At 50.6% G+C, this 23,850-nt stretch overlaps 1 protein-coding gene and 1 pseudogene across 2 annotated transcripts; both read left to right on the plus strand.

The window, feature by feature from the left end:
• Positions 1-17,074: 17,074 nt before the first annotated feature.
• LOC307179207 (interferon-inducible GTPase 5-like) lies at positions 17,075-18,439 on the plus strand (the record flags this gene model as incomplete). The annotated part of the gene is given in 3 exon segments (XM_079908091.1): positions 17,075-17,260; positions 17,266-17,897; positions 17,899-18,439. Coding segments are annotated over 3 exon segments (1,359 nt in total).
• Positions 18,440-20,805: 2,366 nt separating this feature from the next.
• LOC307178456 (interferon-inducible GTPase 5-like) lies at positions 20,806-22,816 on the plus strand (annotated as a pseudogene). The gene is made up of 3 exons: positions 20,806-20,907; positions 21,367-21,379; positions 21,971-22,816. The product of its transcript is annotated as an interferon-inducible GTPase 5-like (transcript).
• The last annotated feature ends 1,034 nt before the right edge of the window (positions 22,817-23,850 follow it).

Consider the following 23,850-nt stretch of genomic DNA (forward strand, 5'->3'; position numbering starts at 1 on the left):
CCTGGGCAGTCAACCTGGGGCTTGAGGACCAAATACCACCTCCCCCACCAGTCTTTTAGAGCAGCCCATTCCACCCCCGCCACGGGCCCTCTTCTGTCTGGGCTCAGTCTCCCAGCTGCACACATCTGAATGAATCGCCTTGCACCATGCCGAGAAGTTTGAGTTTCCTTTTTCTGACATTGCAGCCTCAAGTGGGGCCTGGATGGGGTCTACTCTCACCTCTGGGGATTCTGGGACCTGAGGGGACCTGCAGAGGACAATGTCTGGGGGCCAGAGTGGGCATAAGATCAAATGCTCAGTCTGGAGTGAGCGTCATTTTAGAGCAAGCACTGGACCCAAAGGACTGAGCAGAGAGGTAACATCGAGGAACCCACAGGAGGCAGAATGCCAGGAACATCTGCTTGCAGCTGAAAGTAATAGAAAGTCCAAGGAGGAGAACTGAAGCAATTCACTCCGCGTTCATTTAACAAGCATGTATCGATCACAACACTATGCATCCAACATAATTCTAGACACCAGGGATACAGAGTAAACAATATCCCCTGCTTTCAGGAAGGTTATGTTTTCGTGGGGGAGATCATAAACCTCTCATATGATATTCCAGATAGTAATGAGTACTCTGGAGAAAACAGTGCAGGGAAGAGAAGTGGGGATACTTCCAAAGGGGTGCACTTTTATGCAGGGTGGGTTAAGAGGGACATCTGAGTAATGACCTGAAGGGGCTGAGGGAGAGGGCAGTGCAGATGTCTGAGGAGTGAGTGGGGGGCATTCCAGGTGGAGGGAATGGCAAACACAAAGGCTTTGGGGTAGGAGCAGTAAGGAATACCTAATATTACACAGCATAACAGAAAGAATGGAGATGGACATACCCATGGGTCATTAATTCAGCCGTTCCAAGGAGTCACTGAGAACATACTTTGCTGTCCTGCCGTCCTCAGCATGTTGGTGTTTGCACGATGACGGCCAGAGCTCCAGCATCAAGCCCTCTTACAACCATATCCAAAGCTGGAAGAGGTGGCTTCCCATCTTTGTCTTGTCAGAAACCCCATCACCTAGCAGACATCTCTTACGTCCCATGGGCCAACCCCTGGCACGGTGATAGATTATTCTGAATGACTTTGCCTAATCAAGAGTCAGTCCCTGGGGTGAGCGTCGAGAGAGAGAGAGAGAGAGAGAGAGAGAGAGAGAGAGAGAGAGAGAGAGAGAGAGAGAGAGAGAGAGAGAGAGAGAGAGAGACCTAGCCTATGAAGACAGGCAGGATCACTTCTGCCATATTCTCTTCATCCAGGCTCAAGGAAAGGGGAGCTGGACTCCACTCTTGATGGGGAGTGAGGAGTGACAAGGCTCTAAAAGAGCATGTAGGATCAGAAATACTTTTGGAAAAATACAATCTGCCATAGGGAGTATTCCACTGATGAGCAACTGCAGGTAGCAGGTCCCACCGCTAACGCCAGGCAAACCAAAGGGAGGAGGTGGTGTTAGCACACCTAAGAGCCCCTTGCTACTGTACTACAGGGCAACTGGTGCTGGAACCATGGGTGGGGGGCTGTGTGGCAAGGGCTGGGGCCACAGAGGAGGCACCACACACAGGCACAGTTCCATAGATAATGCTACAAGCAGGGGCGGGGGAGGCTCTTTTTACCCTCTGACCTGGAGTGCTTCCTCTTTGCAGGAGTCAGGTGGCAAGGGATCCTGGGAAATGTAGTTTTCAAAATCCCCCAGCCCCACCATTACAGGGCAGAGAAGGGTAGATATGGAACTGAGGGACCACAGGTAAATAACAACGACATTAAACAGGTCCCTTCCTGCTCAGTTTCTTCATCTGTAAAATGGGAGTAGTAACTGTTCCTGAAAAGGCGAATGAATATAGAGTGCTTAGTAGTTAATAAGTAACTACTTAGTATTAACTACTTAGTATTAACTACTTAGTACTAACTACTTAGTATTAACTACTTAGTACTTAACTACTTAGTATTAACTACTTAATATTAACTACTTAGTATTAACTACTTAGTAGTTAATAAGCATTCATTAGATGGCAGTTGTTAGGCTACTTGTCTTAGTTGGCTCAGGCGGCCATAGCAAAATACCATAGACTGGAGAATTCCTTGGTGATCCGGTGGTTAGGACTCTGCACTCTCACTGCTGAGGGCCTGCGTTCAATCCCTGGTCAGGGAACTAAGATCCCATAAGCCACAAAGTGCAGCCAAAAAAAAAAGAAAAAAGAACCCAAAACAAAAAACCATAGACTGGCTGGCTTAGCCAACAGAAATTTATTTTCTCACAGTTCTGGAAGTTGGGAGTCTGAGATCAGAGTGCCAACATGATTGGGTTCCCATGAGGACCCTCTTTCTGGCTTAAAGGCAGCTGTTTTCTCATTGTGTCCTCACACGGCAGAGAGAGCAAGCTCTGGTCTCTCTTCCTCTTCTTATAAGGACACTAATCCCGTCATGGGAGTCCCACCCTCATGGCCTCACTAAACCTAATTATCTCCCAGAGGACTTGCTTCCAAATATCATCATATTGGAGGGTTAGAGCTTCAATATATTAATTCTGAGGGGACACAAACATTTAGTCCCTAACATTACTTAAAGGAAAGAGGGAAGGAGGTAGTATTTCTGATTAGCACTGTGTGGGTGTTAAACATAATTAATCTTATTTAATGCCCTATGAGTTAGGCATTACAGACCCTCATTTTGCAAATGAGAGATGAGTCCTTGAGTCTCCATCTCGAGGTCAGCCATCAAGTAGCTGGACTCATCTATGATTACTGATTCATGTGGGTTGAAGTGTCATCAGGCCTAGTTTGAAAGAATGGGGATGTCCTTGCAGAGCCTCTGAAATGTGGGCAGAAGCAACAGGAGTCAATTCTGGACAGAAGTTTTAAGAGCCTTAAGAGTGGTTTGCCGTATCCCTGCTCTCTCTACCTGGATGACCCCAAGGCAGAGTCCATCAGGCTGACCACCATGAACATGTGATGTGAGTGAGAAATAAACTCTTGTTGTTGTAAGCCACCAAAGCGTTGTGGGGCTGTTTGTTACTGTAGCTTCACCTGGCCTATCCTGACTAGTACAAAGGTCACAAGGTAATTAAAGGCAGAGTTGGGGGTAGAACCAAATATCTCACGTTGTTGCCTTGGGTAGGGTAGTGGTTAAGATCTCTGGACCTGGGAGACCTGGGGTCCTGACCTGGGTTTGTAGTGCAGATTCACAGATTATCTGTTGTGTGGCTTTGGACAAGTCTCATAACCTCTCTAGGCTCTGTGTCCCCATTTGTAATTGGGAGATATTTAGAGTTTGACCTCCCATTACTGTAAGGCATGTAAAGCTTAAGGACTGGCACGGTCTAAGTTTTCAACAGATGGAAGTAGTCATCTCCTGTGGTTGCTAATCATCATGATAACTGTACTATTATTTATCTGCATTGTGAAGAAGACATAACTGAGACTCAGGTGGGATAAAGGACTGCTAATAAGTGTCAGCAATGGGATTCGAACCCACATCTGTCTGACTCCAGAAGATAAAGTTTTTTCTGCCTTAAACACTAAGGAAATGTCAACATAGACAAAAGTGGAGAAAATACCTTTGTGAAAATGTGTTAGGGAGACCTAACTCAAAACTGGAGCTGGGAAGCCACAAAGGGAGGGCTCTCGTGCACGTCACGTGTTGCAGCTTGTATAGTCCAACAGGAAGAAGGAAGATTTCCTCTCTTCGTTGGCAACAGCAAGCTGCAGGTGCCTGACAACAGCGAGCTGCCCTTGTCTGCAGTCAATGAGGAGCCACCACCACTTCAAACTCTCATTTTCCTTCAATGAACTTTTGCTCAAAACAACCCCTCCCCAACTTCCTCTTTTCTTCTGTAAAAGAATACTTTCCTCCTTCGTTTTCTGGATTTACATATGGTTCTCCATGGTTTGCTTGTTCTGAATTGCACTTCCTCAGCTATTCCTGAATAACCTCAATTTCTGCTTAAATAAAATTGCTCTTTTTTCTGATTAAGGTTGATATTTCATGGTGTTGATGCCGAAAGCTCAGCTTCTCTGTACGTGGCGCCAAATCGTATCTCCGAGATGGAGTTTTGGGTGAAGTAGAAAAGAATAGCTTTATTACTTTGCCAGGCAAAGTGGGACACAGCAGTCTCCTGCCTTGAAAAACTATGGGTCCCCCCTTGGAGAGTAAGCAGGAGTCGGCATCATCAACCTTCAGGTTCCAACTGGTCTGGTGTCTACGTGCTTGTGGCATACCATCATTAATTGTTAACTTCTCCCACCTGGAGGGGGTTTCAGTATCTGCAAAACAGCTCTAAGATGTTGTGTGTATCTGTTGATGGGGAAGCAGGACCTTGCCCCGAGGCTGCACTATTGTTTCTCTCCACTGTTTCTCCCTTTTCTCGCATCCCCTCCCTTCCCTAATGAACAGCTGCTTGAATCTGCCCGTTGGAACTCCGGGAAGGTCACGGAGGCTGAATGAAGGCTATTTCCTGTAATCAAAGAAATGGGGGACTCAGAAAGGCTTTGTGCCCAGGAACCCCACAGGGCCCTGCTCGGTATCCGTGTCATAAGTGGGATCCGAAGGAAACAAACTCCTGAGGAACTAGCAACCCCCAGAACCATGTGCGTTACCCATTTAAGCCCCTTGTGCTCTCTGCTTCTGTGAACCATCTCCTTCCTTTTGGTTTGGGAAGTCTTCTCTTGGATTCGCGCTCCCTCCTTTTGATTGAGCTCTCTAACTTTATTCGGGATTCTTTTTCTCGAAGGCATCGTCTTTTTGGTGAGTATTTATTTGTTTTCTGAACCTCTGATTTTGAAGTATGGGATCCCAATCCTCTAAATTATCTCAGGAGGGTCCTCCTTCTGGGATCCTGGCCAGCTTTATATTTCAAAACTATGGTCCCTCGTCATGCGCATTTTTTTTTTTTTTTTTTTTTTTTTTTTGCGGTACGCGGGGCTCTCACTGTTGTGGCCTCTCCCGTTGCGGAGCACAGGCTCCGGGCGCGCAGGCTCAGCGGCCATGGCTCACGGGCCCAGCCGCTCCGCGGCATGTGGCATCTTCCCGGACCGGGGCACGAACCCGTGTCCCCTGCATCGGCAGGCGGACTCTCAACCACTGCGCCACCAGGGAAGCCCGTCATGCGCATTTTTAACTACGTGGATTAACCTAGCCAAAGATAATTTAGAACTTCAATGACCATTACGGGGCATTTTTTGATCTCCCCAAACTTGTTTTTCTCAAAACTACATTTGAAGACTGTGGATCTAAAATAAAACAAACGGAATGGGACGCCCATCTCTTTACAAAATACTATTCTAAATTGAGGTAAATAAACAATTGAAAGAAAATAAAAAGGCATCAGAGGCCTCTTCACCCCCTTTACCCCACTGCACTAACTCCCCCTTTGGCTACTGTACCTGCCCCATCTCCTTTGTACCCTCCACTTCCCCATTCTAATCCTCTCCCTGAACTTCCCCTTTTCTCTGAGCCTCCGGCTGTCACTTCCTCTCTTGACCTATAGGTTCTCCTAAAGTTGACGAGACTCCGAGGATTTCCTGGTAAACTGCTACGTTATTCCCTTAAACTGCTAAGGGAAAACTAAAATTAAAAATTAATAAGAAAACCTTGCCAAATTCTGGTAAATATTGGAGCTACACTATCCACTTGAAACCCCACTTAGAACCTGTAGATGCAATCCTTAAAAAATCTGGCAGAAGCCAACAAAAGGTGAAAATTCTTACTAAGATCAGCTCTCCCAAATCTCCATCTGTAGTGGCCAGTTGCGATAGGAAAATAAAATTTCACGTTGCCTCTTCTTTCCAGGTCCAGACTCATTCATTATCGATCCTTTCTCTCCTAGAGATAGCTACTGCCTTCTTGCTTGTCGTGTTTTGCATCTGAAGACCTTGACTTGGCTTTCTACCTGCCTGGGACAAGCAGCTGTTGGTTCCTCCTTTTGGCTATCTGTAGGAGTGACTCTGGATCTCAGGAAGGTAATAACCTTTGCACCTTCTTTGAGGACACCTCTTGGATGCATGGAGTTATTTAATACTGCCAGAAATATTTACTGTTTGTTCCAGCTGAAACCTTACAAGATATTTGAAAGGATTTAGTAATGTCATGATCAGAAATTTGGCCAATCTGGAAGCTAATATACAGATCCGGATAGGAATTTTCTTTTAGACCCTTTCCTTTAAGCTAAAATATACCTGGGTGGTGGAGGAGAGCTTTAGCCATCTGAGAAGATAAACTTAACTTGTTCCAACTGTCCTTTTATAACTCGTGTGCTTGGTATGATTGTACCTGATTCATGGCATAAATTTTAAAATGAAACTATAAGGTCTCTGTTTGCATCTGTCTCTGTGCTTATGTGTGTCAATAAATGTGTTGTAGATGTGTGGGATTTTCTACCTTTGGATGGTATCACAAAAATTAATGTGTAGGGACTTCCATGGTGCACAGTGGTTAAGAATCCACCTGCCAATGCAGGGGACACAGGTTCGATCCCTGGTCCAGGAAGATCCCACATGCTGCACAGCAACTAAGCCTGTGCACCACAGCTCTCGAGCCTGCACTCTAGAGCCCATGAGCTACAACTACTGAGCCCGCGTGCCACAACTACTGAAGCCCGAGCTCCTAGAGCCCATGCTCCGCAACAAGAGAAGCCACCACAATGAGAAATCTGCGCACCGCGACGAAGAGCAGCCCCCCTCTCGCCACAACTAGAGAAAGCCCACATGCAGCAACAAAGACCCAACGCAGCCAAAAATAAAAATAAAAAAATCAATAAAATTAATGTGTAGTTCGATTTAATTGGCTTAAAGAAAATAAAGAGCTTGTATAAATTAAGTATTCATAAAATTTCAAGAAATATAGTAGAACTCCACCAAAATGCTTTTCAGGTTCATGTGATATGGGAAAATATTGTTCGGTTAAAATAATTTGATTAAAATGGACATGTCTTAGAGTTATAAACATGGAATGTAATGCAAACATACAACTTTTATTCAACCTGGGCTTATTAGTCAAATAAGTTCATATTACAAAATTTGTCAGCAAGAAAAGTAACTTGGTATGATGAAATTTTCATAAGTAATCTAAACATTGTTGTTAAAAATGAGTAAATTAAGTAGGTGTAAGTAGGATAAAAAGTGTTTAGGTGAATTTAAAAAATAGTTTCCCCAAATCTTTTGGAACCTGAAAACTTAGTGTTGCTAAGTTCAGTTAAATAATGAGTTAAGTTGAATTCACTGAATATCCAAATCATCTCCAAATAGATAAGACACTGAAACATTAAATATTTTTTTAAAAGATTTATTTATTATTTATTTAATTTATTTTGGGCTCCGTCAGGTCTTAGTTGCGGCACGCAGGATCTTTGTTGAGGCATGTGGGATCTTTCGTTGCAGTGTGCAGGCTTCTCTCTAGTTGTGGCACGCAGGCTCCAGAGTGCGTGGGCTCTGTAGTTTGTGGCACACTGTCTCTCTAGTTGAGGCGCGTGAGCTCAGTAGTTGTGGCGCACGGGCTTAGTTGCCCCGCAGCATGTGGGATCCTAGTTCCCTGACCAGGGATCGAACCCACATCCCCTGCACTGTAAGGCGATTCTTTACCACTGTACCACCAGGGAAGTCTGTGAAACATTAAATATTGAACATAGGTTTATCCATTTTGGGCTTCCTTTAGACATTTGGGTTTATTAGTAAACATGTTTTATGCCACACTGAGAAAATTTTCTATGAGAAAGTTTGTTTCTAGAAATTATAAAAAGTATTCGTAAATTTGCCAAGCCACAGAATGCTAATTAGAAGAAACGGTTCAGAATTGTTTACTCTTTTATTTTCACTAAAAATTAAGGTTTCTAAGGGTTAAGAATTCTAATTAATATATGCAATTAAAGCTACTGGAAATAATAAGAGAAATAACTCGGTATGCAAGAAAACTAGGATATGGGTTTTTTTTTTTAATTGTTGTTATGGTTTTAGAAAGGGTGTGAGGTATGGAGATGCATTTTTGTTGAGGAAGATGAAAGTGATTTTGCACTAAAGTAAAGCTGGTTATTTTGGAAAGGGAAAGAAACTAAAATGAACATAGATATTTGTAGAAGATTCGTGGAAAAGGAATCTTGGGAAAGGGATTTTATGGTGTGATCAAGCTGGATAAGATTGAAAAAATTTGCTATAAAGGTTTTTTTTAAAAATAAGCTTTAATATCAATAGTGTACTTATGAATAAAACTGGAACTTAACTTTCTTCCACCTGCTAAAATGACAAAGTTTGCTTCTACTATTGGTCTGCTTCTGAGAGGAGCTTGTAAAAGGTTTTTCCTTACTTTTTAAGTAATATGCCTAGAAAGGAAAGATTTTGTGTGTTTTTGTTAATTAATTAATTAATTAATTTGGCTGCGTCAGGTCTTAGCTGTGGCACGTGGGATCTAGTTCCCTGACCAGGGATGAAACCCAGGCCCTCGCACTGGGAGCACAGTCTTAATCCCTGGATCACCAGGGAACTCCCTGTTTTTTCATATTTAAGGAAACCTTTTGTCTTTTTAAAAATATTTATTTTTATTTATTTATTTGTCTGCGCTGGGTCTTTTTTTTTTTTTTAATTGTGTATTTTGGCTGTGTTGGGTCTTCATTGCTGCGCATGGGCTTTTCTCTAGTTATGGAGAGCAGGGGCTACTCTTCGTTGTGGTGTGTGGGCTTCTCACTGCGGTGGCTTCTCTTTTTGCAGAGCATGCGCTCTAAGCATGTGGGCTTCAATAGTTGTGGCACACAGGCTCAGTAGTTGTGGCTCGCGGGCTCTAGAGAGCAGGCTCAGTAGTTGTGGCGCACGGGCTTAGTTGCTCCGTGGCATGTGGGATATACCCGGACCAGGGATCGAACCGATATCCCCTGCATTAGCAGGCTGATTCTTAACAACTGCGCCACCAGGGGAGTGCGCCGGGTCTTAGTTGCGGCACGTGGGATCTTTTAGTTGCCATGCGAACTCTTATTTGCAGCGTGTGGGACCTTATTCCCTAACCAGGGATCGAACCCGGGCCCCCTGCATTGGGAGCACAGAGTCTTAGCCACTGAACCACCAGGGAAGTCTGAAACCTTTTGTCTTAAGTTATCTATGACTTATACCAATTTGGCAAAGTATAGCTTTGTAAACAAAAATGAAACATTTACTTTCTCTTCCTACCTGATCCCTCCAAAATTTGGAAATTCTTGCATATTATTTTCACGGCAATATAGTTACTTATTTACATAAGTTCAATAAAAATCTGTTCTCCTTGTAACAGGACAATTAGAAACACTGGCTGTTATTACCAAGGGGTTGACTGGAATATTATATTCAAGAGAGATATGCATGGAGTCAAATATGACCAAACAGCTTTAAGGAACTGCCTTAAGTTTGGCTTGCCTTCCTGGACTTCGAGGGGTTTTTAGCATTTAATCTGAGATTCCTTATAAAAAGTTCCAACAAAGCAGTCTTAAAAAGAGATTATATGGTCAATCACTGTTCTTGCTGCATTTATAATCAGGGCAAATTGAATGCAAATAAATTTAGTTTTACTGTGTATCTTTGATTAAAATGGCGGCAGTTGCAGAGAGAGAAATCTGTCTATATTTCAATCCTGTTAATGGTCTCTGAGATTTTGTTATATACCTGTAAACCGGACTGCATCCTGAAGTCTTCTAGTATCCTCAAATATCTGGCTATGAATCTCCACACTAATGTTTCAGTCAGTAAGAACAAAGACTGCCCTTGGGTCTCCTAGGAAGAGACTAACCATATCTTCCTCATTACCTGGATGGCAGCCAAACTTCAGGGACTTGAAACTTGGATATACATCTCGCAGCTGAAAAAGGCTCTGCCTGGCATCCAGTCCTGTACAAATGCCAGAGACCTCCAAATCAACTTGACTGGGAAGAGATATAGCTGACATTGAGGTAGACTGCCTCCTCCCAAGATGCCGGATAAAGACTTCTTACTTTAGCTAAACATAAAACACTTCCATTCTTCTTCCCTTTCTTTCCTTTACTCTGGCCTTGGTCTGGAAAGATAATGCCATTCTCCATTTGTCTCAGGCCATTGTTAAGGGGGATAACTTTTCGGACCGCTGGATTTGTCATCAAAAACTCTGATCTGTCCGTGATTCTAGAGACCCCCCTGGTCCATTTCCCTTTCTCTTGTTAAACCCAAACATGGGTCAATTTTTGTCCAGGCTCTGTGTAAAGAAATGGACATAAGGAAAGAATAACAAGAATGAAACTCCCTGTTTGGTCTAGAGACCATTAAAATTTTACTGGCCTCCGTGGCTGTCACCTTTCCAGTCCTGAGCCACAGATTCAGGCATGAACAACTTGGAGACATACATGCCTCTGGGGTTGCCTCCCTAGGGAGAGCCTTTCTCCCTGGAGTTGGACTTAGCGTCAATAAACACATGATCAGCAATCTCTCCCTAACATTAGGAAAACTGGCCAATTCCACAGCCAAAGCAGCAGCAGCCCAACAACCATTACTTGACTTGTTAACTAAAATAGTTTTGGACAATCACATAGCCCTTGGTTACCTACCTGCTGAAGAAAGAGGCATCTGTGCAATAGCAAGTACCTTTTTCACATGGATAAATGTCTCTGGAGAAGTAGAAACTCAATTACACAAGATCAGGGAACAAGTGCATTGGTTACAACAAATTTCATGTGAATGTCCATGGTCCTTTAACTTGTTCAGTTGACTACCCTCAGGTCTGGGTTCACGGTTCAGGATGATTATACAAACTGGATTTGTCATACTACCTTAAATTCTGCTTTGCATAATTATTTTAAAACTTTACATCTGTTGCCTGTCAAACCTCTGCAGAAACAATGCACCAGATAGAATAATGTTGGCTCAGTGCTTTGCAGTGAATTTTAATGCTTATAAGCTTAGGTATGATCTTGTAGAGTGAGAATGCCTGAGAGTCACCCCTTCTATCTTCCTTGTTACTCAAATGTGGCCTCAAATCGTTTCTGATCGATATGCGCTTTCCCTCTGATGTTGGACATGACACCCAGGAAAGGTCCTTCCTGGTACCAAAGGACAAAAATTATTCTAATAAGGAACAGATGACCCAACTTTTGATCAGCTGTGCTTTCAGAGAAAGATCTTGATCAAAAGGAGGAAATGTGAAAATGTGTTAAGGAAACCTAACTCGAAATTGGAGTCAAGAAGCCGTGAAGAGGGATTCCCTGGCGGCACAACGGTTAAGAATCTGCCTGCCAATGCAGGGGACACGGGTTCGAGCCCTGGTTTGGGAAGATCCCATATGCCACGGAGCAGCTAAGCCCGTGCACCACAACTACTGAGCCTGTGCTCTAGAGCTCGCAAGCCACAACTACTGAGCCCACGTGCCACAACTACTGAAGCCCGTGCGCCTAGAGCCCGTGCTCCGCAACAAGAGAAACCACCGCAATGAGAAGCCCGTGCACCGCAACAAAGAGTAGCCCCTGCTCGCTGCAATGAGAGAAAGCCTGTGCACAGCAATGAAGACCCAACGCAACCAAAAATAAATAAATAAATTTATGAAAAATTAATAAATTAAAAAAATATTGCAGTAAAAACATCATTTATCTTGATAACTGAGTTTTTTGGCACCCCCTTAAATTTTGCACCCAATGCCAGCTTATTGACCCTAGTCCTGACTAGTTCTGACCAAACCGCGTCACTGAGTGCAGAAGGATCCCCCACCTCATTTCTGGCCCCCTCGTGACATCCCCCCAAAAGCCTTGGATTCCCCCACAGGTAAAAGGTATATGAATCCTCACCGCCTAGCATGAGACCTGGGCCCTGACCACCTCTCAGACCTCATGTCCTAGAACTCCCTCCCTTGTCACTCTGCTCCAGCCACACCAGCCACCATGATTCTCGCCAGACACACCAGGCTCACTTCTGCCTCAGGACCTTTGCACGTCCATGCCCTCTGCCTGGAATGCTCTTCCTCTTAATGTCCACAAGGCTTGTTTCCTTACTTTATTAAGATAGAAGAATGTTACCTTTTTAGACGGGACTTCCCAGACCCCTCTATCAAAACTAGCACACTCCCTCTCCCAAATCATTAGGCTATTAAGTGGCATAAAACAATGATTTAATATTTCTCACAAGTCTGAGGGTTGGCTGGGCTCAGTTGGATGGTTCTTTTACTTCCACATGGTATCGGCTAGGGTCACTCCTGTGGGTCACTCCTGTGCGTTCAGCTGGAGCTCAGCTGGGGCTGGAACATCCTGGATGGCTTCAGGCCCATCTCCACATGGTCTCTGTTTCTCCATGGGGTCTCTATAGCAGGGTAGCAGGACCTCTATATGGTAGCTCAGGGCTCTGAGAAGGAGAAAGCAGAAGGTTCCCTCTTAAAGCCTGGGCCTAGAAATCCCAGAATGTCATTTCTGCTACATTCTGTTGATCAAAGCAAGTCATAAGGCCAGCTCAGATCCTGGAAAGGACAGAGACTCCCCCTCTTGATGGGAAGGGTGGCATGTGTCTAAGGAGATGGGAGAAACTGTTGGCAGCCATAGTTACAGGTGATCCACCAACCCTCCGCCCCATCCTGTACCCTTGCTATCTTGTTCTTTTTTCTTATCACTATCGGACACTACCTTATTTTTGTTTATCACCTATATCTTTCCAAAAATATAAGGTCCATGATGGCAAAGGCCATCTGTGTCTTGTTCACCAGTGTGTCAGTGCCCAGAACTGTGTCCAGATCCAGAAGGCAGCCAATACGTATTTGAATGAATGAATGAATGAATGAATCCCTGGGGACAAGCTTCAGGTTTCCCCAGGGTGATGGCAAATGGCAGGAAGGTGAAGGTCATAATGTGTAGATATTTCTAAGGCGGTGCTTTAGGATTTTTCAGAGACACACAGAGAAGGGACAAAGAGGAAAGGAAGATGAGAAGCGGGAAGGAGGAATGGGAGGAGGAAGAGGCGGCAGAGGACCGGGAGCTTCAGGAAGGAAGGACCAGGGACCGTCTTAGTCCTGGCTGTATCTCCAGCCTTGACCAGCACAGGGCCTGGCACACAGCAGGTGTTCAGAAAACGTGTGCTGAGTAACTTTCTCCAAAAACCCTTCGCTGACCTGGCACCTCAACACTGCTGGGTCAAGCATCCCCTGGCTCTCGCAGCCCTGTGGGCCATTCCATCCCCACCTCACCCGCTGTGGGTTGTCACGGCCAGGGGGTGGGTCTGTGTTCCCCACGGGACTCTGAGTCCTGTGGGGACAGGGCTGGGGCTGCCTTGGCCACTGCTGGGTCCCGAACATCGACCAATGGGCTTGGCCCATAGTAAACGTATATTGCATAAAGTTCCTCCCTGCGGGAAATATCGTCTGCGTCATTGCGGTGTTCCCGGACTGGCAGACGCAGCATGAGCACTCAGGAAACACCTTCATCGATTCTCAGATGCACCCCTTTCATCCCCCCTGCATTTTAGCAATTCTGAAATCAGGAAGAGTCCCAGTCAATGGTGCTTTACAGACAGGCGGCCATTGCGGTGTAGCTGGCCCTGCCCGGGTGTCATCATGGAGCTGCCTTTTCTTTTTTTGTTGTTTTTGATGGTTAGCAGTTTTAGCAGTAAAGGTTTTTTTGTTCATTTTTGTTCGTTTTTTAAAATATTTTTAATTGAAGTATAGTTGATTTACAATGTTGCATTAATTTCTGCTGTACAGCAAAGTGGCTCAGTTATACATATATATATATTCTTTCTTTTTCAGGTGGGAGAACAGAATTCTAGACCAGGTTAAGTGAGTTACTCCATCTGACAGGCTTCACACACCTGGCGCATCATAAATGCCAGTAAGTGAACACTCAGCCTTAGCGTGTGAGCGACTCAGCGCACCCACCAGCCCGGGAGGTGTGTAGGAGCAGGGGTGAGTGTGAGTCACATCTCTGGACCAGCACAGGGACTGGTCAGGTCTAAACAAATGTTTGTGGAATGGCCAAATAACTGAGTGAATTACTGGGCAAATGAGAGCTTCCTCTCAGCTTAGCGTCTTTGCACAGGTTGTTCCTTAGCCTGGATGCAACTCCCTAGCAGGCGATCTGGCTCACTCCTACTCATCCTTCAGATCTCAGCTCAGATGCCTGTTCCTCCAGGAAGCCCTCCTTGAATCCTGAGCTGGGTCAGGTGGCCCCTTGGTACTCCCACAGTCCTCTGGGGTCCCCCATCCCAGTCTGGCCCCGTCTGGGCCATCACTGTGTGGGGATGGATCTGACGCTGCCAGTAGACTGCGAGTCCTGTGGGGACAGAGGCCGGGGCTGTCTTGGTCATGGCTGCGTTCCCAGCACCTAGCCCAGGACGAGGCCTGGAGAGGTGCTGAATGTTTGATGGATGAAGAGAGAAGAGGAGACTTGGCAGACAGGCGTGGGTTCAGCCTCTCTCTGGCTGGTGCTCTCAGGAGCTGGGAGAAGCGCCCCTGGCAGCGTGCCAGCCTGCATTAGATGCATTTGTGCAGGTGCCCGGCAGCTGTCTTGGCCCACAGTCACCCTGGGCTGCTGCCATCCCCCTTTCCTCCAACCTGGAGCCTCCAAGGGCCAAGCCTAGCCTGATGTACTTCCGGGGCCCCGGATCACGGATTAGGAGCTGGAGCAGAATGAATGGATGTGGTGGGTTTCAGGGGATGCCATCTGTATACATTGTCTGCGTGTGTAATTGTGTCTCTTCCGGTCTGCAAGTCTGCGTGTGCCTGAATGTGTGTTGCTTGCGTGGCTGTTATGTCTGTACGTTTGCCTGCGTTTGGCTTTTCTGTAATGACTGTATTTGAGGGTCTGTGTCTTTCCTTCCCCTTTCGGGCCAGGGTTGCGTTGCTGTGGATTCTGGGGAGGAAACTTAGTCTGCGTGTTTGCTGTCTGGGAATTTCTGAGAATATTTTTTCATCTCTTGGTCTCTGTGTTTGTGTGGTGGAGTGGCGGTCCCGTGAGCAGCTGGGGGGTGGGGTCCCGGGCCTACCATGGGACCCCACCCTCTGACATCACCCTCACATTATTGTATCAGGGCTGGTTGACCAATAAGCTGCGGTTTGCTATTATAATGGGTGGGTCCTGACCTTGTGCTAACGGGGGGGTGGGGGGGGGGGGCCCAGCAGCGGGAAGAGTGAGAGGGGAGAGAGAGCCTGCAGGGCAGGTGAGTTCCCCAAGGGCAGGGCTCTCCAGCTGGGCCCTGTCCAATCCCAGTCCCAGCTCCCTCAACCCTAAGCCCACGCCAGGGGCCACTGGCCTGTCCGCCCCTTGCATTGGGACCTGTCCCAGGATCCCCCTCTCCTCTACCCAGGCCATGCCCTGGGATGGGTTAAGGGGACAGGGCACAGGAGGGACTGGGTATAGCCTGGGGGAAATGCCCCCACCTGGGCTGGGGGATCAGACCTGGAGGGAACAATGGAATAAGGACGGTCTTCTGTAGGAGGTTGGGTGCGGCTGGGGACAGGGGCAGCCGAGGAGAGAAGGGGGAGGCAAAGACGTGTGGTTGAAGGGAGAGCAGCTCTTCAGAGGGACCTGGGTTTGAGTCCCGGCTGTGCCTCTGAGCGGGGACATCCCTTGTCTAGTCTGAGCCTCAGTCCGTCTCCGTCCGATGGAGACAGTGGTCCCTGACCTGAGCGTCTCTCCCAGGGTTCTCTGAAGAGTCTTAGTCAATGAGGAAGTGTATTTTAGAGGAGATGGACAAGAAGAGCGTGTGACTGGGAAGAGGGAGGCCAGGGAAACTCCAGGGTGAGGAGGATGGGGTCACAGGAGAGACCATCATGACGGGCTCTGCGAGGTGGGAGGGGACTTGGCTTTGCAAGGCCTGCCAAACAGGGCTGGGTGTTTAATGAGACGCCCGGTGTGGGGGGGCACCACCTCCCGTGCCCGGCTGCACCCGAGAATGTCTTCAAAGATGGCCTAGAGAAAGACAGATGATGAGGCTCACGATGGTCACAGCAGCCCTGTGAGGTGGGCAAGGTTATCTTCCATGGTGCAGATGCTGCAGGTGAGGCTCAGAGAGGGCAGGGACGTCACACAGCTCAGAATATTAATAATGATCAGAACAATGATGGTGATGCGGATAACGCAGACCACCTGCTCTGGGTCGGGCACTATTTTATTTTATTATATTTTTTGGCCACACCTCGAGGCTTTTGGAATCTCAGTTCCCCGACCAGGGATCGAACCCTGGCCCCCTGCAGTGGACGCTCGTAGTCCTAACGACTGGACCACGAGGGAATTCCCCGGGCACTGTTTTAAGTGCTTTATATGTATGAACTCATTTCATTTTCAACAGCCCTAGGAGGTGGTTTGCTACTATGATCGTTATGATCCTCATGTGTAAGATGAGGAACGTGAGGCAGAGCTAAGGAACTTGCCCCAAATCTCTCAGTCAGTATGTGGTTGGCCCCGGATTGGATCCCAGGCAGTGTGGCTCCAGGGTCTGGGTCCCCTTGGCCATCACTTCACACTGCTTCCGATCACAGTAGAAGCAGCAGGAGAACAGCTGCTCTCTTTGCCTGGTCGGCAGGAGCTGAGCTGAAGCCCCTTCCGTTGCAGGTCTGGCTAAGTAAATTTCGGGGCTCAGTGCAAAATGAAAATGCAGGGCCCCTGCTTCAAAGAGTTATAATTTTCATCAGTGTCATCAGAGTATTAAGCAAAGAGCTGGGCCTTTTAAGCGTGGAGCCCCGTGTGACTGCATGTGTCTCAAGCTGCCCATGAAACGGTCCGAGTTCCTAGGTTATCCCCAAGACTCTTCAGCCCCTCAGTAGGCAGGTCAGTCATTACACCCATTAAGCGGAGAAACAAACAGGCTCAGAGAGGTGCCTCGTTTTGCCCCAGGCCACACAGCAAGTTAGTGGCAGAGATGGGATGGGAACCTGGGCCTACCAAACTCCAAAGCCCCCTACCTCGTGTCCAAAACGTACCCCGGGTTTTTGAGAAGGAGAGGGTTGCGGGGCTCCAGAGGGACTCCCCTTATATCCTCGGTGTGTCTCTCTCCCTGCCCCACGCCAAGGCCCGGGAGGCGTGAACGGCTCCCTTCTCCCCGCTCCCCCGCAGACGCCGAGACTCTCCCCCAGCCCCCGCGCCCTCTGAACCGCCGGTCACCATGGCTACTGCGAAGTTGCCAGCGGTGCCCGCGGAGGAGGAGAACACCATCCTCATGGCCAAGGAAGAGCTGGAGGCCCTGCGCACCGCCTTCGAGTCGGGCGACATCCCCCAGGCCGCCTCCTGCCTCCGGGAGTTGCTGGCCTCTTTCGAGAGCACCCGGCTGGAGGTGGACGTCACAGGCGAGTCCAGGGAGGCAAGTCGTCCCTCATTAATGCCCTCCGTGGCCTGGGCGCCGAGGACCCCGGCGCGGCCCTCACTGGCGTCATAGAGACCACAATGCAGCCCTCGCCCTACCCGCACCCGCAGTTGCCAGACGTGACCCTGTGGGACCTGCCGGGGGCCGGCTCTCCAGGCTGCCCGGCCGACAAGTACCTGAAGCAGGTGGACTTCGGCCGCTATGATTTCTTCCTGCTGGTCTCGCCCCGCCGCTGCGGCGCCGTGGAGACCCGCCTGGCCTCCGAGATCCTGCGCCAGGGCAAACAGTTCTACTTCGTGCGCACGCGCACCCAGCGACCCTCGGGCTTCAGCGAGGCGGCGGCCCTGCAGGAGGTCCGCGAGCACTGCGCCGAGCGGCTGCGTGGGGCCGGCGTGAACGACCTGCGCGTCTTCCTCGTGTGCAACCTCTCGCCCGCGCACCGCGACTTCCCGCTGCTCGTGTCCGCCTGGGAGCACGATCTGCCCGCGCCCCGTCGCCAGGCCGGCCTGCTGTCGCTGCCCGACATCTTGCTGGAGGCCCTGCGGAAGAAGACGGACATGCTCCAGAAGCAGGTGCTCAAGACGGCCCTGGTGTTGGGCGTCATCCAGGCTCTGCCCGGGCCCGGCCGGCGGCCGCTACGACAATGCACTGCTCGTCCGCTCACTGCGCGGCTACCACCGCAGCTTCGGCCTGGACGACGACTCGCTAGCCAAGCTGGCCGAGCAGGTGGGCAAACAGGCAGGCGATCTGCGCTCGGACATCCTCTCCCCGCTGGCCAACGAGGTCTCGCCCGAGACTGTCCTGCGGCTCTACTCCCAGTCGTCCGACGGTGCCATGAGGGAGGCCGGGGCCTTTGAGAAGGGTATCCCCCTGCTCGGAACGCTGGTGGCCGGGGGCATCAGCTTCAGCACCGTCTACACCATGCTCCGGGGCTGCCTCAACGAGATGGCCGAGGATGCCCAGCAGGTCCGCATCAAGGCCTTGGAGGAGGAGGAGTCCCAGCCTGAGGTCAGCCTGCAGGCGGCTGGTGACAACGGCATGGAAAAGTGGGGATCCGGGGAGGGGAGCGGCGAGGAAGACCCGCTCTCGACCTGCCAGAAGCTCGGCCTCCTCCTCAAGTACATTCTCCACAGCTGGAAGAAGCGAGATTTGTCGGAAGACAAATGAAAGTGCGGCCCCCAACCCCCTGCCTCACCCACAAACCAAGCCTTATCGAAACCTACCAGCCAGACAAAAAAGGCTGAAAATGAGAGCTGCAGTTGCTAAGGGGCGGGGTGTGGAGGGCTGAGGGTGGCAGGTGGGCCCAAGTCCAGGTCCCGAACCTGGGATAGGAACTGACCTTGGGAGGGAGAGGTTCAAGGTATGGACGGGGGGTGGGGGGTCAGGGCTCTTTAATAGTCTCTCTCTCCCTGGTCCCCAAGTGACCATGAGGGATTTGGGGGCGACAGGACAGCCCGGCCTGGATCCAGGACAGGAGCCCACTGTCACCTTGGATGGGTGGCTGAGTGGGCACTGGGGCCTGCAATCTCATGTCCCTTTCTGAGAACCCCAGAGTCCCAAAGGCCTGCTCTGGTGGGAGAGGGGCGGCCAACGCGTGCCCGGGATCGGCACGATGGTGCCTAGCAACTGGGTTAAACAGAGGAGGGGGAGATGGGACATCCTGGGCCAGCCCTGCTGCCTGTGAGTGATGGTGGGGGGGTGGGTGGCAGGGAGAGGGGAGGCCAGGTGGCCACGGGGAACCGTGGGGAACCTGGGGGAACAGAATGAGAGCGGAGGTGGTGAGAGGGCAGGTGGGCAATTCTGTAAGCATGCAAAGAGGGAAGAGGCAGGGGCGCAACTGGCCACCTAGAACGAGTCTCGTTTCAGAAAGATGGTGAGTGGGTCCGCGTGTGGATGTGTGTGGCGGTGAGCTTGCTGGTGTATCTGTGGTTGGGAGGAATCTTGGTACGTCTCTGTGATTTGGATGCTGTGGTCTAAGATGGTGAATAGTTGGCTGAGACTGGGGTTCCGGGTCTGTGTGTGCGTGGCTGCGTGGCTGGGCGCAGATGTTGGGGATGATGCGGAAAGGCCACGGGTCTGACAGGGAGGGCGCCTGTTGGGATTTCTGCGCGAGGCTTTGAACGACAGAGGGTGTGTAACGCACTGAGTGACGGTATTAGCCTGGCCCAGGAGACCCTGGGAACCCAACTGGTTGGCACATCCTCTGGCTCTGTGCTTGGCTTTTTGGCTGGATGCAGAAGGGAACCTGACACCCTTATCTGCTCAAGCCAAAACTCACATGCCGAGTCAAGGGTCATGCATGTTCAAAAACGGACCACCAGACTGGGGGCCTTGGACAGGACAGGGGTTGCCCCAAGAGCATCTGTGGGCTTGGATGAGGGTCAGGGAAAGGTGGGATTTAGGTGCAGAGAAGGGCGAGTTTCCAGGAATTCAGAAGGCAGCTCTGGTGCTGTGAAGGTGGCCTCACTAATACTCCCTGAGGGTGTTCCAGGACCTGGTGATGGTTCTAGCCTCATCTGGGGGCCTCAAACTACCCCTGACTCTGGGAAACAGACTAACAGGGTCCACTTTTACCTGGAGGGTTAATGGCGGTGCCAATTTTCTTTGCTGAAGAGCTCTGTGCTTTGCAAAAGATTCCCCTCTTCCCAGAAGGCCTCCCATTGGCTCTGCAAGGACTACTTGGGGTTCATGTGGACCTTTTGGCACCAAAGGAGGTGCGAGGGACCATGGTAGGTTCCCTTAGATGCACAAGAAAGAAGGTCCCTTCCAAATCCATTTTCAAAAACACAGCCCACATCCCTATACCTGTGGACCCTCAGACATCATCCTAAGCACAGGACTCACCAACTCCAAGTGGCTGAGATGGAAAGGTCAGGCCTGCTCTCACTACGCTGGGCCTAAGGTTAAGAGAGACAGCCTGGGTGACTTTTGTCTCCTGCTTCCAACTGGTGGCCTCATCCTATCCCTTCTGCCTCCATCTTTCCCTTTCCCACCTCCCATCTCAACCCCCAGCCCCTGTTCCAGCTGAGGCCTCCCCCTCCACACCTAGGTTCTGCCCCAGCCCCTCACCTTGTCTCCCAGGCCCCAGTCTCATGCACCGTAAGGCCACGGAGGGTTCGTTTTCAAATTATTTTTATTATTTATTTATTTATTGGCCACGCCACATGGCTTGCAGGATCTTAGTTCCCCAACCAGGGATCGAACCCAGGCCCTCGGCAGTGAAAGTGCAGAGTCCTAACCACTGGACCGTCAGGGTATTCCCAGGAGGGCTCTTTCTAAGGTCCACCTCGGACCCCTCCCTTCCCTGCTCAGAACCCTTCCATGGCTACCCACAGATAAAGATCAAGCCCAGCCCGATGTTCCAAGCCCTTCCCAAGCTGGCCTCTTCCTGAACCTCGCCAGCAGTAAGACCCCGAGTCTTCCTAGAAAAGCAGAGCTGGGAGGGCTCGGAGGAGTCATCTCTCCACTCCACAGGTGAGGAAACTGACACCACCCCCCCTCACAGAGGGGAAAATGAAGGCTCCAGAGGGGATATGGCTTGCCCCATGTCACCCCACAAGTCCCTGGCACGGCTGGGATTAGACACCGTCGCGCAATCCCAGGATGTGAACGTGGCTGCCCCGTCCATCACACCGGTGAGGCCTCGGAGGCCTAGAGGCAGGACGGGGCTTGCTTAGGTGTGCCCTGTGGCTCCCGAGCACATGCACGTACTCAGGAGCCAGGCAACGAGGATGAGTAATGTTTCCACAAATGCACTAGACCCGTCTGTTTTGCTAGTGCTGGAAATGCAGCACTCTTGGCACGTACTGAGGGCTTAGCTGTGCAAAGATTTGTGGGGGGAGGTTGTATGGCTAAAGGATCAGAGGGAGCTGGCCCATATCCTGGTTCTGGTGCAGGCTGTAAGACATTTAGCAAGGGACCTTTATCTCCCTGAGCCTCAGTTTTCCGCTCTGTAGAATGGGCACTTGATGAAATCATGTATATGGTTAGAACAGTGGCTGGCCCAGAGTAAACATCAAATAAACCTGATCTATGATTACCAGCAATGACGAAGATTCCAGCTCTTAATCACTGCCCTTTATGGTTGATCCCAGTGCCTGGTGCATGGTAAATGCCCCCCAAATTTAAGACTTTGAATTCCAGGACCAAAAGATTTCAGCCCCATTCCCGATATCCCCAGGAATCAGCTGGAGGCCTTGGGCAAGTGATCTATCGTCTCAGTGCCAAATGTGGAGAGGAAGGGAGGGAATCTTTTCTGGCTGTTTTGAGGATTTGATGAGATACTCCAGGAGGAGAAGCTGGTGGTGATGAATAAATGCGAACTTAAATAAAGCACTTAGCACCGGGCCTGGCATCTTGTAACACGCTCAGTGCTATTACTGGTGATGCCGCAAATACTTCAGGCAAGCTGAGGGAAGTAGAGAAGGGAGGGCAACTCAGAGTGAAAATACTCCCTTACCTGTCCTGTCCAAGGTCATCAAGTCCTGAAGACGGAGAGCTGGGGGTCAGGTAGCCCATGGCAAGCAAAGTCTTCCAATCATGCCTCAGCCAGTCCAAGATACTGGAGCTCTCGCAGGGCACCAGGGCTCTGAAGGAGGCGGGGGACCCGCCAGCAGTAGCTGCCACGTTACAATCTACGCTTCATCCTCTGGAGAACGTCGGGCTGGACATTGGTGTTACCGGGGGGAACGGACTCAGGCAAGTCGACCTTTGTCAACGCCATCCAGGGGCTAGGGGGGCGAGGACCCCCACCTCGGCCTGCACGGGCATGGTGGAAATGACCGTGGACCCCACGCCATACCCGCATCCCAAGTACCCCAACATCGTCATCTGGGACCTGCTGGGCATAGGCGCACACGCCTTCCGGGCTGACAAATACCTCCAGCGGGCGCTGCTGGGCCGGTACGACTTCTTCCTCATCGTTACGTTGGAGAGCTTCGCCGCTGACCATGCCCAGCTGGCCCTTGAGATCCGGGGCGGCGGGGCGAGCGCTTCTACCGCATCCACTCCAAGGTGGATGTGGACGTCGCCGCCTCGTGCAGCCGCCGCCTCAGCTCCTTCTCGGAGGAGAGGGTGCTCATCCAGCCTCGGAACGACTGTGTGCGGAGGCTGGAGGGTGAGGGGCAGGCTCTGGAGGGCTGGATTCGCTCTGGGTTTTTTTGGCCGAGCGTCTTGCGGGATCTTAATTCCCCAACCAGGGATTGAACCCGGGCCCTTGGCAGTGAAAGCAGAGTCCTAACCGCAGGACTGCCAGGAAATTCCTATCTATTTCCTTATTTATTTTTTTAATTTTTATTTATTTTGGGGGGGGCTGGATTCTTGAGGGCTTGCCTCCCCCTTCCCCTTCATCTTCCCACCGAGGCCCACAGTGGGGTGAGGGGCCGCCCAGGGTCACATGGCCCCCATGGTGAAATGCTGCTTACAGCTGCCATTTCAGTCACCTGTGATGGAGACCAGTCACTTGCATTAAGGAAAAAAAAGGGTAGGTACTGGCTTATGTATTGGCCAAGTTAGAGCAGTGCAAATGCTATCCGCCCGTGCCCAGGCGGATGCTGGCAACGCGTCGCGGCCGGCAGCTGTTTCTTGAGGGCTCACCAGCGGCCACGGACCACCTTCAGCAGCTCAGTTCACCACCATGCCATCCCTAGGAGGTAGGTTACAAGCACCCCTTGGTTTTACAGGTAAGTACAGGAAAGCCCAGAGAGGTCTGGTAACTAGCCTGATGCCACACAGGGCGTAGGGAGCGAGGCTGGGATCTGAACTCAGGCAGCCTAGCTCCAGGGCTGACGGTCTTAAGCCACACGCTGTGTAGACCCAGCCTGCACCCAGGCAGCTCTCAGGACAGCTGGGTCGGCTTGGCGCGGGGACCCACTGAGAGTGCTTTTGTCTCCTGCAGCGGAGGGCCTCAAGGACCCCAAAGTCTTCCCGCTGTCCATGTTTGAACTGGGCGAGTACGCCTTCCGCCTGCTGGAGGAGTCGATGGTGAGGGGCCTGGAGAGCCACAAGCGGCACACGTTCTTGGTGGCCCTGCCCGACGAACGCCTCCGAGCCCATGCTGGAGCGGAAGGCGGCCTCGCTACGGCAGCACATCTGGCTGGTGGCCATGGTGGCCTGCGGGGCCAACCCGAGTCCCGTGCCGGGCGTGCCGGCAGTGGCCTGTGACCTGTACACACACGCTCACCCGCTCCCTGGAGGGCTACCGCTGCAGCTTCAGCTTGGACGAGGACTCCCTCGTCAGGCTGGCGGAGCAGATGGGCCGGCCCGTGCACAAGATCCTGGAGGCGCTACAGGGCCCGAAGACCAAGACCACCGAGGCGCTGGTGGCGGAACTGCTGGGCCAGGCCTCCGGGGATGCCTCGGCGTTCAGCCAGGAGCCCCTCAACGTGCCCATCCTGGGCTCCCTGGCCGCCTGCGGACTCTCCTTCGCCACTGTTTACCGATGCTCCGCACCTCCCTGGATGTGGACACCTAGAGCGTGCTGGTTGAGGCCTCCCTCGACAACCCCGAACACAAGCTTCCAGATAAATCCAGTCAAGGATCCCAGCCCTGAGCCTGGGCCAGCTGGAGGTGGCAGTGAG

Source organism: Stenella coeruleoalba (assembly GCF_951394435.1).
Source record: "Stenella coeruleoalba genome assembly, chromosome: 20".
Classification (NCBI taxonomy): Eukaryota; Metazoa; Chordata; class Mammalia; order Artiodactyla; family Delphinidae; genus Stenella; species Stenella coeruleoalba.